The sequence below is a fragment of the Hyaena hyaena genome, unplaced genomic scaffold, assembly GCF_003009895.1.
Source record: "Hyaena hyaena isolate Hyena2069 unplaced genomic scaffold, ASM300989v1 scaffold_159, whole genome shotgun sequence".
Taxonomy (NCBI): Eukaryota; Metazoa; Chordata; class Mammalia; order Carnivora; family Hyaenidae; genus Hyaena; species Hyaena hyaena.
The window spans coordinates 2,600,485-2,616,130 of NW_024080791.1; the positions used below are offsets into that span (position 1 = coordinate 2,600,485).

General features: G+C 40.7%; 1 protein-coding gene across 1 annotated transcript in view; it reads right to left on the minus strand.

The window, feature by feature from the left end:
• FRZB (frizzled related protein) overlaps positions 1 to 14,340 on the minus strand; it is a 32,166-nt gene extending 17,826 nt beyond the window's left edge. Inside the window, exons 1-2 of the mRNA XM_039239648.1 lie at positions 13,277 to 14,340; positions 5,850 to 5,897 (exon numbers count right to left, since the gene is read on the minus strand). Of these exons, the coding sequence (XP_039095579.1) occupies positions 5,850 to 5,897; positions 13,277 to 13,733 (505 nt within the window). The 5' untranslated portion in view covers positions 13,734 to 14,340. The remainder of the gene's footprint in view (positions 1 to 5,849; positions 5,898 to 13,276) is intronic.
• Positions 14,341 to 15,646: the final 1,306 nt, after the last annotated feature.

Here is a 15,646-nt window from a genome sequence, read left to right on the forward strand (position 1 = left end):
AGAAACAACCCAAATATCCAGGAACATTAGAACAGAGTGGGATATATTCATATGATGAAATTCTACACAGCTATGAAAATTCAGAAGTACTGCTATGCACAGCATAATAGCAAAGGAAGCCATACACTATATATATATATATATATACACACACACATATATATATATTCATTCATAAAAGATCAAAATTAGGCAAAATTAATGTATGCCATTGGAATTTCTGCTTGTAGTTACCTTTGGAAAGAAAGGTGGAAGTAGTAATTTGGAAGAGGTACAAAGAGGCTCCTGGAAGGCCAGAATGATATAAATTTTTACCTGTGTGGTGGTTACACAACAGTGTTTATTTTGTGACAAGTCACTGAGCTACATGCTTATGCTTTGTGCTTTTGAACATACATCATACTTCATTTGAAAGCTTATTTTATGGTTAGATGGAGTAACTAGATTCTACCATGTCTTTCCCACTGAACAGTTACAGAATGCATGAAGCAACTACTTAGGACTCTGAAAAGTAAATAATAGAAAGATTGGGAAAAATGACCAATACTCTCAAACTGTTAGTAGCTTGATCAATTTCCCCCCTCTGGTATCCTCCAGCCTAGTCACAACACAGCCCATAGCCTCTAAGTGGGCATAATGCAGATGGAGTTCTTCAGGAGACGCCCTCTAGTTCTGACTCAAGAAGTGAGAAAAGGGTCTTCTAACACTCCATTCTCTTGTATCCCATCATTCAAGCAATCCTGGGGCAGTGCTGACAACAGCTGCACCAAGGGAGGCCCTCAGGAGTCTAAACTGCTAATGTTGGAGAACCTTCCTTTCTCATTGGAAAGAGAAAGGGCATGTCAGAGATTGGGGCAAAGCCCCATTATGTTGTTCTTCACCATCTGGCTTCAGATGCACATATCACAGGAAGTACTTATCACAAAGTGGGATAAATAAAGTGCCAGATTTCTGGCCAAAGGACCAAAAAGAAAAGCCCCAAAGGAACTAAAAAGTACTGAGAAGACCACAGAGAGGGAAGAACTTAGAAAAATTCCATAAAATTGTTTATGAGCTGGTAGATTTACCTCTGGGCATGTATGATTCTGACACTGAACAGTATACCATAGACTTAGAAAACTAAACTGTGAGATATATCATTGCCCTGATCTCACACTGGTCCCTGAGTAGGATACACATGGGATGGATCTGAAAGGCCCTGCAAAGATTGACAATGGAATGGATACTGAAATCACAACCTACAGAAGGCAAGTCAGAATTTGCTGCTTAACCCCAATAAGACTGGCTCCTGCTAAAATAAAAATATCAACATTCTCGAGGCACCTGAGTGGCTCAGTCAGTTGAATGTCCAACTCTCACTTCAACTCAGGTCATGGTCTCATGGTTTATGGGATCAAGCCCACTTTGGGCTCTATGCTGACAGTCTGGAGCCTAAGATTCTCCTTGCCCCTCCCCTGATCATTCTCTCTCTCAAAAAATAGACAAACATTTTTAAAAACTATATCAACATTCTCTATGGAACTTTAAATGAAAACTGAAGTCTTAGAACATAATAATCAAAATGACCAGGATGCAATTAAAAAATTTCTCTGCATATGAAGAACCAGAAAAATCTCAATTTGTATGGAAAAAAAATCAGATGACGCAAACGTTAAGTTATCCAACAATAATTTCAAGGCAGTTCTTATAAAAATTCTCCAAAAACAGTAAACACTCTTGAAATGAATGGAAAAGTAGAAAGTCTCAACAAAACAAAAATACAAGATATAATGAAGAACCAAGTGGAAATTTTGAACTTTGAAAATTGCAAGAACTGGAATAAAAAATTCACTGGATGGGCTCACTAGAAGAATAGAGATGATCAAGTCACTAAACTTGAAGACAAACCAGGAGAAATTATAAAGACTGGAAGGGAAACAAGCAGAGCCTCTGGGACCTGTGGGTCAATAACAAAACCTCTTACATTCATACTATCATAACCTTGGAAATAGAAGAGAATGTGCTGTAAAAATAAATATCAAGAAATGGTTGCTGAAAGCTTCCCAAATTTGACAAAAGGCAAAATGTATAGACTCAAGAAATGCAGTTAACCCCAAACATGATAAACCCAAAGAAATCAATGTCCAGACATAGCACAATCCAACTGCTAAGAATTAAAGACCAAGAAAAAGTCTTGAAAGCAACCAGAGAAAACTGACACATTATATACAGCGGAACAATGATTTGAATGACTACCAATTTCCTCTGAGAAACACAGAAGTTAAGTGGAATAACTTTTTAAAGCAGTGAATGAACTGCCAACCCAGAATCCTATATCCAATGAAAATATCCTTCAGGAATGAAGGTGAAATGTAGACATTTTCAGATAAAGGAAAACTGAGAGAATTTATTGCCACTAGAACCTCTTTAAAACAAATGTTGAAGGAAGTTCTTCACGTTAGAAGGAATATGGAAATTGAGGGGAAAAAAAAGCAACAGAAATAAAAACATCTGTTTAAACACAGTAGGCTAGTCTCCTCTTTTTTTATTTTTATTTTTGAGAGAGAGAGAGAGAGAATAAGAGTAAGAGCACGGGAGAGGGTCAGAAGGAGAGAGAGAGAATCTTAAGCAGGCTCCACACTGAGTGTGGAGCACAACACAGGGCTGGATCCCACGACTCTGGGATCAATCATGACCTGAGCCAAAATCCAGAGTTGGATGCTCAACTAGTTGAGCCACCTAGGCACCCCTATTCCCCCTGAGTGGTTTAAAACATTTTTAATGGCTGAAAGAAAAAATACAACTGTATATATTCTCATTATATATATTCACAAGATAAACATATAACACAGAGAGATACAAACACATGTGTGCATGAGGAAGAAAAGAGATTCAAATAATCCATCATGAATCAGGATGTAGAAGACAGGAATAAAAAAGAGAGGGAACAAACAGAAAACAAATAATAAAATGGTAGATCTAAATAAAAGCATAACAATAATCATATTAGATGTAAATATCTCAATGCACCAAGCAAAAGGCAAAGATTGGTTAAATGAACAAAAAACCAATACCAACAAAAAAATAACCCAAATATTTTGGTCTACAAAAATTTGTCTAAAACATAATATAGGTATGTTAAAAGTAAAAGGGTAAAGCTACACCTTGAAAATACTGATCAAAAGAAAAATCAAAGTAGTTATATTAATATCAAAGAAAATAGATTTCAGAACAAAGAAAATTATTAGAGATAAAAAGGGACATTACATTATGAAGAGTTAATTCTCCAATAAGACATAAAAATACTAACTGTGGGTGGCTAAATCAACTGAGTGTCTAACTCTTGATTTCAGCTCAAGTCATGACCTCATGGTTCATGAGTTCGAGCCCTATGTCTGCACGGTCAGTGCAGAGCCTCCTTGGGAATCTCTCTCTCTCTCTCTCTCTCTCTCTCTCTCTCTGTCCCTCCACTGCTCTCTCTCTTGCTCTCTCTCAAAAGAAATAAGCATTAAAAAACATTAACTGTGAATACGCCAAACAACAGAGTTTCAGAATAACTGTACATGAAACAAAAGATAACCGAAAGAAATCGAAATGTCTACAATATTTGGAGATTTAAACATTCATCTCACAATGATCAATAGATCTAGTGGCAGAAAATGGGCAAGACTATAAAAGTACTAAACAATATTAACTAATCTAATTGACATTAGAATTATTATATTCTAATTGCAGAATATATATATTTTTTTCTCCAAGCGCAAACTAAACATTCACCAAGATAAATCGTATCCCGGGCCATAGGATAAACCCTAACAAATTTAAAAGAATCAAAATTATACAAAGTGTATTGTCTATAGTGTACTTAGAATATAAGAACATAAAGCAAAGAGAAAAATCTCCAAATGCCAGCAAATTTAACAGCACAATCCTAAATAATTCATGAGTCAAAGAGGTAGTCTAAAGGGAAATTATAAAATATTTTAAACTGAAAAATATTAAAATAAAACCTATCAAACTTTGTGAGATGCAAATAAAGCCATTCTTCGCATCAAATTACTATACTAGACAAGAAGAAAGGTCTCAAATCATAACCCAAGCTTCTACCTTACTGGAAAAAAAGACAGCAAAGTAAATCCTAAACAAGTAGAAGAAGGAAATATTGAAGAACAGAGATTAATAAAATTGCAAATAGAGAAACAACAGAGAAAAATCAATGAACAAAAGATGGTTCTATATATCCAGAATAGATCACTACTTTAATAGGTATGTGCTATCACTACACACCTATTAAAACAGTGAAGATTTAAAAAATAAAAAAACTGAATAAACCACATGCCAGAGAGGACACACAGCAATGGGAACATTTACACACCATTAGCGCAAAACTGAACAGCTAGTAGATCTACTATGACTTATAAAAACTAGAAACAGCCCAATTATCCTTCAAGATGCAAACCGATAAACAAATGGTAATAGACTCAAGAATAAAATATCTGGGAATTAAAATGAATCAACTGTTGCTGCATGCAGCAACAACTTGGATGAATTTCAAAGACATTGTGACAAGTGAAATAAGCCAATCTCAAAAGGTTATATACTGTACCATTCCATTTGTTTATATGATCATCTCAAAAACACAAAGCTATAGTGGAGAATAGATCAGTGATCACCAGTGGTTAAGGGTGGGAGAAACTTGTAATTATAAAGAGATAGCATGAGGAAGTTTCTTTTGAAGTGGTACAACTATTCTGTATCTTGATTGTGGTTACACAAGTCTATATGTGCATGAAAATTCATACAACTCATAAAATCCTCACAATTTTTAATGACCAAAAGGTCAATTTTTTTATATATTCATTTTTAAAATAAAATACAAATAATTCTTTAAGTTTACTTTTTAAATGTTTTATTTTGGGGGCGCCTGGGTGGCTTAGTCGGTTAAGCGACCGACTTTCACTTAGGTCATGATCTCGCGGTTCGTGGTTCAAGCCCCGCGTCAGGCTCTGTGCTGACTTCCAGCTCAGAGCCTGGATCCTGTTTCAGAGTCTGTCACTCCCTCTCTCTCTGACCCTCCCCTGCTCACGCTGTCTCTCTCTCTCTCTCCTAGAAATAAACATTAAAAAAATTTAAATGTTTTATTTTTACTTATTTATCTTTGAGAGAGAGGGAGTGCACTCGAGTGCAAGTGGGGGAGGGGCAGAGAAAGGGAGGGAGAAAATCTCAAACAGGCTTCACACTGTCAGTGCAGAGCCCAATATGGGGCTCAATCTCACAAACTGTGAGATCGTGACCTGAGCTGAAATCAAGAGCCAGATGAATACTTAACCAACTGAGCCACCCAGGCGCCCATGTTTAATTTTAAAATGTAGGGTACAGGGGCGCCTAGGTGGCTCAGTCAGTTAAGTGTCCAACTTCAGCTCAGGTCATAATCTCATGGTTCATGAATTCAAGCCTCACATCAGGCTCTCTGCTGTCAGCACAGAGCCTGCTTCTGATTTTTTCTCACCCTCTCTCTCTCTCCCTCTCCCCCACTCTCAAAAATAAAGAAATATTTTAAAAAACATATAGTATACAGATGTCCCCAGAGAAGACTTGAATATGGGGCACCCAGGTGGCTCAGTCGGTGAAGTGGCCGACTTAGGCTCAGGTCATGATCTCACGGTTTGAGCCCTACATAGGGCTCTGTGCTAACAGCTCAGAGCCTAGAGCCTGCTTTGGATTCTGTGTCTCTCTGTCTCTCTGCCCCCCCTCTCTGCCTTTCAAAATTAAATAAACATTAAAAAAAATTTTTTTTAAAGACTTGAGTATGTAGGTTACAAGACTAATTTGACTACAAATGAAAACTAGGAAGATAGTAATATACTCACCGCTGCTGGCCCCTCTACAGTTTCCATTACTAGAATCCATAGGAAAATCTGAAAGTGATAGAATAAAGAATCACAATTTTTTATTATTTTGAGAATTTCCATATAAAAATCTAATTCAGTCATGAATTTAATTGGGTAAGAACCCAAATGTCTCAAGGAAGTGGATTCTTATTAGTGCCATGAGCTTGGCATTCTATTACCTACAAGTCAAATAGGGACAAGATCTATTTTATGTGATTAAAAGAGGATATACTCTTTTGAGTTCTCCTCAACTGTGCATAAAATTTCAGGATTTAATAAATTTTTGAGTATCATAAAATTTCTGACACAATGAAGTCCATGCACATATTAGGTATTCACCGAACACTTGGGTCTTGATGACTAAAAGAAGCAAACACATCTCTTCAATAAATACACAAATCACACATTACTGGCATATATTTAAATTCTTGGTGCCTAAGGAAAACATTCAGAAAACATTCTTATGCCCTTTACCTATAAACTAAACAGTTCCTCAGCAGAAAGAAAGCATAGCACGCAGGGACCAGTCAAGCCAGTGCAATTAATAAATGTAATAATTGGAAATGGTCCAGGACTCTTTCCATGATCCCGTAATCCCAGAAAATGGTAATGATTAATGATAAATAATAAGCATGTAAAGTTCTTCTGTCTTCAAGTTAAGAAAGCAGCCCGTAGGGGCACCTGGGTGGCTCAGTCAGTTAAGTATCCAACTCTTGATTTAGACTTGGGTCATGATCTCACAGTCTGTGAGTATGATCCCTGTGTCGGGCTCTGTGCTGACAGCGCAGAGCATATTTGGGATTCTCTGTCCCTCTCTGTCTCTGTCCCTCCCAAACCACCCCTCTCAAATATAAATAAATATTTTTAAAAAGAAAAACAAAGCAGCCTCTAGTGAATAGGAGTACCTCAGTGAAACACCCTGCTGAGACTTCTGAACCCAGCTATATATTCTTATTGCCACTTCAACTCAATACTTTTATATAAGTTTTAGATTTGTATTAATACTTTATGTTAAGTAATGTCAACGTCTGTTTATCCTAACAGAAAATAACTTTCTTCCTCTGTCCTTTTTCTTCATAGGATATATCATGAGTAAATGTAAAAAAGAAGTGGTTAATGCCATTTTAGGACAATAGCACTCAAAATTACTATTGATCAATTACTTTCTCAGGCTTGGTTATCATCATCAGATATTTAAAAAGCTCTATACAAGGAAAGATAGTAACCATCAAATAAACAGACAAGCAGTCAACAAATAATTTGCTTCTGAAACATTAGGTTCAACTTAGTCATATACCATTAATTTAATGACTTTTATTCTCTGCAAAGACTTCATTCTTGATAAATATATCCAAGTGTTAAATAAGTCCAATGATCATAATACACATACAACCTATAAAAAATAATCTTGCTGCAAATGAAGAAATTATATTAATCCACATGTAAAATAATTGTTTAGTGTTGAAAGGATGAAATAAAAATGAAAAATAAATCACTTCTTTTAGGGAAAATACAACCCTTTAATATAATCTAGGAAAGTGGTTTTACTTCTTCCATTCTTACAGAAAAATATTTTTTTTATTTTTAAATGTGCTAAGAAGTCAGTTGTTAGAATTATAAGGGGAAAAAAAGTTATTTGGTCATACGTAACTAATAAAAAAATTTTGTTTTCAGAAAGTTAAACTTAGGAATTCCAACAATAGCATCCTAACGTAAAATAGCAGGCATTATTTGGTTTTATGCCCCAAGAATTTCTAGTATGGGTCATAGAAGTTTCCCGAAGAAGTGTCCTAAAGGGGCTGGGGAGGTTGGTGGGGGTGGGAGGGGTATTCCACATAGAAAATCTCATGTGTAATAGATATGGAAAGAAACTGCAGTACTCACCAAGGGACCTGTAAGTCTTCCAGTGTGGCTAAAATAGAAAAAGTGTGAGCAGAGAGAAATGAAGCTAGAGAGGTAAGAAGGGATGAAGTCACGAAGCCTAGAGATAGACACCAAAGGATTTTAAGCAACAGGTTGGCATTTCAGAAAGATCACCCTGTTGGAACATAGAGGGACAATACTGGAGGTAAGCAAGCCGATTATTACCCTGTGGCTACAATCCATGTGACACATGTGGAGACCCAAACTAAGAGAGTAGCATCAGAGAAGGAGGGAAGGAAACTGGATTCAGAGTCAATCCAATAACACGTACTATCCACTGAATGTGGGAGGTAAAGGCTAACTTCTAGGCCTGAAGCACAGGTATGCCAGTGCCTCGTAACCATATTTAAAAACTATTAGAAAAGAATAGGCAGATGAGGGTAAGGAAAGAAGGAGCTCACTTTGTGGCATGATGAGATTGTGGGGCTCAGGGTTAGACAGGAGAATCTGGAATGTACTCTTATCTCAAAAGGGCAGTGAAGCAGTTATCTCATCTCTTGGAATTCCTGTCCAGAGCTGTCTTTATTCTCTTAAGCTATATGTAAGTGGGCTTTCGAAATGCAACGGACAAAACTTGATCCATTAACTGCAATCTGATAGTCAAAAGACACAGAGTCTCTCAAAACTTATGAATCCCTCTTTCTTCCTAAGACGGGAAGTGTATTGGAGAATGGTGTCTGGCTTCAATCTTCTCTCTCTTAATAGTTTAATGACCTTGCACAAATCACTTACATGCCTCAGCTTCCTTTTCTTCGAAATGGGAATAATAATACCCATATAATACCAGGTAGTTATTATAGTCACTTGAAATGCATAACACACTTAAAACAGCAGATAGAACATGCTAGCATTATTAGTTCTTATTCTGTGCTAATAATCCCTGAGAGGACATGTCCTCCTCCTTGATCACATTGTTGTTAAACACTTACATTGTGTTTTGCCATTTATCAATCACTTCACATGAATAGTCATGAATAGTTCTTTTGTTCCTGTCTGTCCACAGTGTCAATCTTTTCTTTTTTTTAATATTTTTTATTTCTACGAGAGAGAGAGACAGCATGAGCAGGGGAGGGTCAGAGAGAGAGGGGGATACACTCTGAAACTGGCTCCAGGCTCTGAGCTGGCAGTCAGCACAGAGCCCAGTGCGGGGCTTGAACCCACGAACCGTGAGATCATGACCTAAGTGAAAGTCAGACGCTTAACCGACTAAGCCACCCAGGCGCCTCTCCACAGTGTCAACCTTGAATGACTTGTTCAAGGTCTAACGTTAATGGCAAAGCTGGAATACCAACTAAGGGCCTAGAGCTCTAAAACTGTGCAATTGTAGAAATATAACCAATTCTTACTTGTTCAAAACTGTAGATCTCTTCTTTCTATACATCTAGTAGAAAGAGAAAAGCCAAATAGAACTTAGTCAGTTTTGCTATTTATAGCAATGACTATTTGGAAGTCTGGTAGGAATGAAATAAAATAAAATGAATCAAGATTTGGAGACTACATAAGATTTTATTACCTCTGCTAATTAGATTAGCTGTGATGAAATACCATAACCCTCTGAGATAGTCTCTTCCCTACCCCACCTAGAATGCCTTTCAATATTTTATGTAATGAAGGATCCTTAGGGGGCCTGGGTGGCCCAGTCAGTTAAGCATCTGACTCTTGGTTTTGGCTCAGGTCACAATCTCACAGTTCGTGAGTTCAAGCCCCATGTCAGGCTCCACAGCTGGCAGCATAGAGCCGGCTTTGGATTTTCTCTCTCTCTCTCTCTCTCTCCCCCCCCCTCCCTCCCCTGCTCACACTGTCTCTCTCAAAATTAAATAAAAATTTTAAAAAAATCTTTAGAATTGTGTTCTCTCCGGTCTTAATCTAAAATTTCCATTTCTCCTTTCCATTCCATTTTCCTCCCATCATACAAAACAATTTTTCCTTCTTGGTATTTGGCCCCTCAAATATTTGGAGACAAGGGCTGAAGAAAAGGCTGCCTGTTTCTCAGAGAGCAGAGATAGGACTACACAGTAGTGCATGCATGTGAGAGCTGGCGCGGCCCAGGCAGCAAGAGAGGGAGGGGCTGGAGAAATGTGTTGAGCAAGAATTGGGTGACAAGCTAACACTACTACAGAAACCAGCAATGATTGAGGATTGATCATAAAGCTCGTGGCATGGTGAACCACGGGTGCTGAATAAATAGCTGGTAAATATCATACCATAAGTTTTCTTAAATTCTTGATCTCTACATTTCCAAGATCAACTATTTATAACTAACAGACATCCATCAGACTCATTGTGTCTTCCTGTTGCTCCCAAAGGGATTTGTTTTTGATCCTGAGGTCCAGGTTAATTTGTGTAAAATGAAATATTAAGCTTGTGTGTTCAGAAGAAGTAAGATCTGCTTTTCCAGTTGGGTCCCATGTGAAGGTTGTTTTCCAGAGCTGAAGCAATAAAAGTTCTAGGCTGTATCTGCATTGACCAACATACCATTTCAAAAAAGAAAACATCATTTTGATACAACAATGATAATCATGGCGAAAAAGCAGTAGCAGCAGCACCAATCTGTTAGGGATGATGTCCCAGGTACCATGATCTTTAACTTCATCTTCATCTTCACCATGCCTGCGGGATGTAGGCAGTGCTGTTGCCATGGTGCAGGTCAGAAAACTTTAAACCAGAGAGGTTATATAATTTCCCTATAATAACACTTGTTAGGAAGCAGAGTCCAGATTCAACACCTGGCCTGCTGGGCTCTGACCCACACTCTTTGCAATGAGTCCTCCGATAAAGCAGTTGTGCATGAAGCCACGACTCCATAGTCAATATACAACGTAGAAAAAGAATACATTTAACGTGAATGTGTTGGTAAAATGGTCAGGATAGGATCTTTTTTCTTTCTTTTTTTTTTTTTTAACGTATTCTGGCCCTTAGTATTTCAAAAGCAAAAAGTAGTTTGAAGCATTGCTCCATTTCAACATGGACCTTTAGGTCCATGTAAACAGACCGAAACTTGTTTGTGGAATCCTACCGTGCAAGGAGCAACAGACCCATGTGAAAGGTAGGACTAGAAAATCCTCTTGGCATTGAAGGAATGTGAAGGGTGGACCCTTTTATTCGGGGAGACCTCATTTTTTTATTCAGCTAGATTCTAGTCATAAAACACAAGCGATTCTGTTTATACCTAGAGGGAAAAAAAACTGCTCATGAACTATCATATCCCACTGAACTAAGGAGTATATTGCCTCATAAATTAAACTGGCCACATATGGTAGTTACTAAGTAATTCCAGGTGCCGGACAGTTTGACCCAGGATAGGGAATGCAATTTTCAGCAAGCTAGCCTTGGAACCCAGGGCACCCCTCGGGTTAGAATCTACCTCTCCATTCCCCATACCCACCTCCCCTGAAGCTCCCACCTGCCACCAGGGTCTTGGATTCACAGTGAAGGTTGTGAGAAAGGTAGGGGGGAAGGGGGACCATCACAAAAATATGGTTCCTACTGCCACCTACCCCTACCTATTTTTCCAGCAAGAATGCTGTCAACAAAATAGCTATTATGGCATTTTAAAGCATCTCAGAAACCAGGTCCCACTTACTGACAAATTGTTTCCATGCATGTCCTATTTGAGAGCTTCAGTGAGGCAGTTGTTCTGCATTTGGTCCCCAACGATAGGTAATTCAGGGACACTTAAAGAAGCTGTTTTCCATCCTTAGTAACCACGGCTTTTGTTCATCTTGCCAAACCTCTCTCATTTGAGGTCCATCTCGAAGAGAGGTTTCGGAACAAGTCTTTTCCTTTAAGGGGAGGAAAGCATTTCAGAGTGAACCATAGCCACCTAATTGCTAGTCATTGGCCTTAGCAAAGCACCAGCGTTTAAGGGATTCTAAGTGTCTGGCAAACCAGGGCAGCAACTGACCAGGCCCTTCCAGAATCTGCACAGCCTGTGACTCAGAAGTGTTCTTGGAGCCCAAAGATTAAAAAGAAATACATTGCTTTCTGCTTACACTATTCAGCCAGTTCTTCATTCCTGATTAAAATCAAGAAAACAATAGGTATATTCAAAGAGTGATTTAAGTGAGCAGGACCATGGAAAATCTTCTGGAATCTTTCTGTTCAGTTTTGGTTTTGCAGGTATTTGTACCTTTTGCCTCTCCATTTTATGGTAAGCAGGTCAATGTGCACAGAAAACAATTTTTCCAAATCAATTCTCTGACAACCAAGAACTGTTACCTACAGATGGACTACGGGCATGAGCTTAGGCTGAGCATGTTGAGCAGCAGAAGGAGGAAAAAAATGATGCCCAGGAAATGAACAGAGGAGGCAATCGAGTCATCACATTTAATAACAGAGTTCATCTGGGGAAGGTATGAAAGAGAACCAACCATAAAAAATGTCAATCTATATGAAGGGTGAAATTTGACTTGAGAGGTAATTGGTAGGAGTGCTAGTGAGAATTAAATGAACTATAATGAACTGGGTTTAGCTGGGGTCTTCAGAGTTTTGACGGTCCTAATTAGACCAAACACTAGTGAGAAAACAACTTGTGACTGATGCGATTAAATGCAGAACTACAGTCAAGCTATCCAGTAGGGAAAGGTGAAGATGAATGTGCACACAGTACAAAGGGCATGAAACAAGGTATTAATAAAGACATTTGCAGAGAATAACAGTAAGGGTAATGGGTGAGATTAAAAATAACATTACATGAGCATATGATGATAGCACACCTTAAATATAACTCCTTTCCTCCGTATGTCACTTACAAAAGGACTTGAAGGCATGTGGGAATGTGAAAAGAGCCCAGCAATTTCACTTCGCCAGCTCTGTGGCTGGGAGCAAGTCACAGAAGCTAATTAGCAGTGCATAGCAATGTTTCACAGCTGTTTCAGTCTGGAATGGAATAACAATTTATCTCATTGAAAAGACGGGAAAAATTTAAGGTGAAGGTAATTGCTCAAACTGGACTTTGAGCAAACACATACCACTAACATCTGTGGGTTGGAGTAAGGTTACTGAAATTATCTAGGCATTTTTAATGATTAGAAGAAAATGGTGCCTCAGTTTTCTGTTTTCACCATGCAATCTTGACAAGCAGCTAAAACAGGAAATACATGGAAAATTGTACTGATTGGGTAACTGAGAATGTAAGAGAATGTAAGAGAATGTAAGAGAAAGTTCAGCGGCTGTAAACAAATTAAGAAAACAAATTAAGAAAAGATCAATCTACAAGATGTGGTTGCTTGGACACGGAAAGCATGGGAAAGCGAAGGGTCACTGTTGAGCACAAGTGTTGACGGGGAGTGGAAGGAACTGCGAGTTGTAGAAAGACAGATAACCTATGGGAATGGAGTGCATCAGTCTGGGAGAGAGAAGAAATAAGTGGTGCCCCTCAGAGGAAGATTAAGAGAAACGACCCCCCAAAAACAGTTAACAAAAACTCCGAGAAGTGGGGTGGCTAGAGGTCGGGGCTGAGGCTGGGCGGGATCAGGACTCACCCGCTCCGTCCGCGGTGACGATGGCCTCGGGAGAGATGCACACGCCACGGTCATAAACAGGCAGCTCCTCGCAGGCCAGACTCTCCGGCCACGAGTGGCGGTACTTGATGAGGATGGGCTCGCAGCCTTGCCGGGCCCGCTCGCACACAGACTTGCAGGGCTTGATGGGCTCGTGCTGGAAGTCAATGGTGCAGATGGGCGCATACATGGCACAGAGGAAGAAGAGCAGATCCGGGCTGCAGTGGGTGTCCAGTAGACCTTCGAACTGCTCGATGGCCAGGATGGCGTTAGCCTGGGTGCTGTGGTGCAGGTGGTTGGGCATCTTGGTCATGTTCCAGGGCAGGGACTTGCACAGGGGGATGCGGACGGGCTCACAGGCTGCAGCCCGTGCCCCGGGCGCCCGGAGCAGGCAGAGCGCAGCCAGGGCCAGCAGCCCGCCTGGACCGCCGCAGACCATGATCCCGGCAGGACAGGGCAGCGTGCGGCAGAGCCGAGGACGTCTACAGGCCCGCTTCACGGTCCCCTCTTCCCCTCTGGAAGTGGACACGATGCTCTGGGAGCTTCTCCTCCCCCGACGACCTCAGTTTCCTCGGATCAAATTCCCCCAATGGGGTCCCACGAGCTCCGCCGACCTCCGGCCGCCGCCGCCCCTGCTGCTCTGGCTGTTCCTTCCCGACGTCTAAGCCTTCTGGGCCCGCAGCATCTATTTATGCCTCGTTCCCTCTGGCAGAAGCATCAGACTTCGCAGGTGAATCAGATTAGAGGAAAACAAGAGGAAGCGAGGGAGAAATAAAAACAAAAGTAGAATTCAGCTGAGGCAGTTGGAGCTCTGGACTGTTACGTCCCCTGGATTATGAAAAGGTGCTAACAGAAGCATGAAATTCTCCAACGGGGGAGGGGGGAGGTGAGGGGGGAGGGGAAACCAGAGAGAAAAGACTCCTAATGGGGGAGGAAGGTGCAGTAAGAGTTTCAGATCTTGTAGGCTGAGCAAAAAAGATCCAGGTCCTGGTGTGCGCTGCCGCTGCTGCAGCAGCAATCGCCGCCTCGACGCGAGGTCTGTGCCTCAGACCCGCTGCGCTTCACTTTTCCCACCTCCTGGCCGGAGAGGCAGCTCCGCCCACCACCCCCCATCGCCAGCCCTCCGGGCGCAGTCTCAGACTCCGATGCCTGCTCCGCTTCCCGGGATGGCAGCGGGCGGGAGAGACAAGGTCTGCGGATTGGAGGCAGAGGGGAGGAAGCCCGGAGAAGCAGCCAGGTTGCCATACACAACACAGCGCTGACTGAGGACGTGCACCTCTTTCCCATCCACACGCTGGCTCCAAAGAAGAACCCCCACCCCCACCCCAGCCCCTCGCTGGAAGCCCACCCCATTCCCCAACAGAGGAGTACCCAAGTTCTCCATTTGGGAGCTCACCCAAGCACCCTCACTCCCTGGAGATAGCTTTTTAAGAAACTACCGCTTTCTCTCTGTGCCTCACCAGCTCTGCACGAATCGGACCTCAAGAGGAAGGACTTCAGCAATGTCACTTTAAAGGTCTAAGTCACAGAAAACGTAGGCCCCTGCATGCAGTGATGGAGCTTCATCAACCCAGAACTCAGGACTACAGAGGTCTGCGTTAAGAATAACAAAGTGGGGGGTGGGGGGAGGGCGTGGTGGGCAGGGGACAGCCTTTCATAAAAAGAAAGAAATGCTGTACATAATTACAAGTAGGCCACCAAAAGCAAGAAACAGCTTTTTAAAAACATTTTTTTCTTTGCCCTGCAGAATTAGAACTTTCAAGTTATGCTTCTTAGGGCAAAGAGTGAAAAACTACCTGCTTTGAAGTATCTGGTTTTTGGGTTTTTTTTTTTTCTGATTTTACTCACTAAAATAAAATGGCATTTATTATTTAACTCTTGTCACCAAGGATTTCACCTAACACGAGAGAAATATGTAGGAAAATTATACCACACAGGTAATAATAATCACGATGATGATTACAATAAAACCCTTCCATCCAAATTAGCTCAATCTAGAGAAGAAAATAGAAAACAGACCCCCTCCTGGTCTGCTCCGTCCACTAATGAGCCACCTCTTTTCCTTCCTCTCCCCCTCTTCCTTCTCAGGGCATATGGTAAATGGAATGACGGCGAGGCCCTGCACCCTGCCCTTTCACCCAGGGTAGAATGTCAGAAAACACAGCTCTCATTGAGAAGAGAAAGAAACACTAAAACAAAACAGGAAGTCACCTTTGCCCCGCATCATTGAAATATTTCACTGCTTTAATCCAGCCATTTCTCACAGTCAATAAGAAGCAGAAAAGTGATGCCCCCACTTTAGAGCACACAGGGAGTCGTGGGTTTCCATCTCCCCAGCATTGATCTGATGGC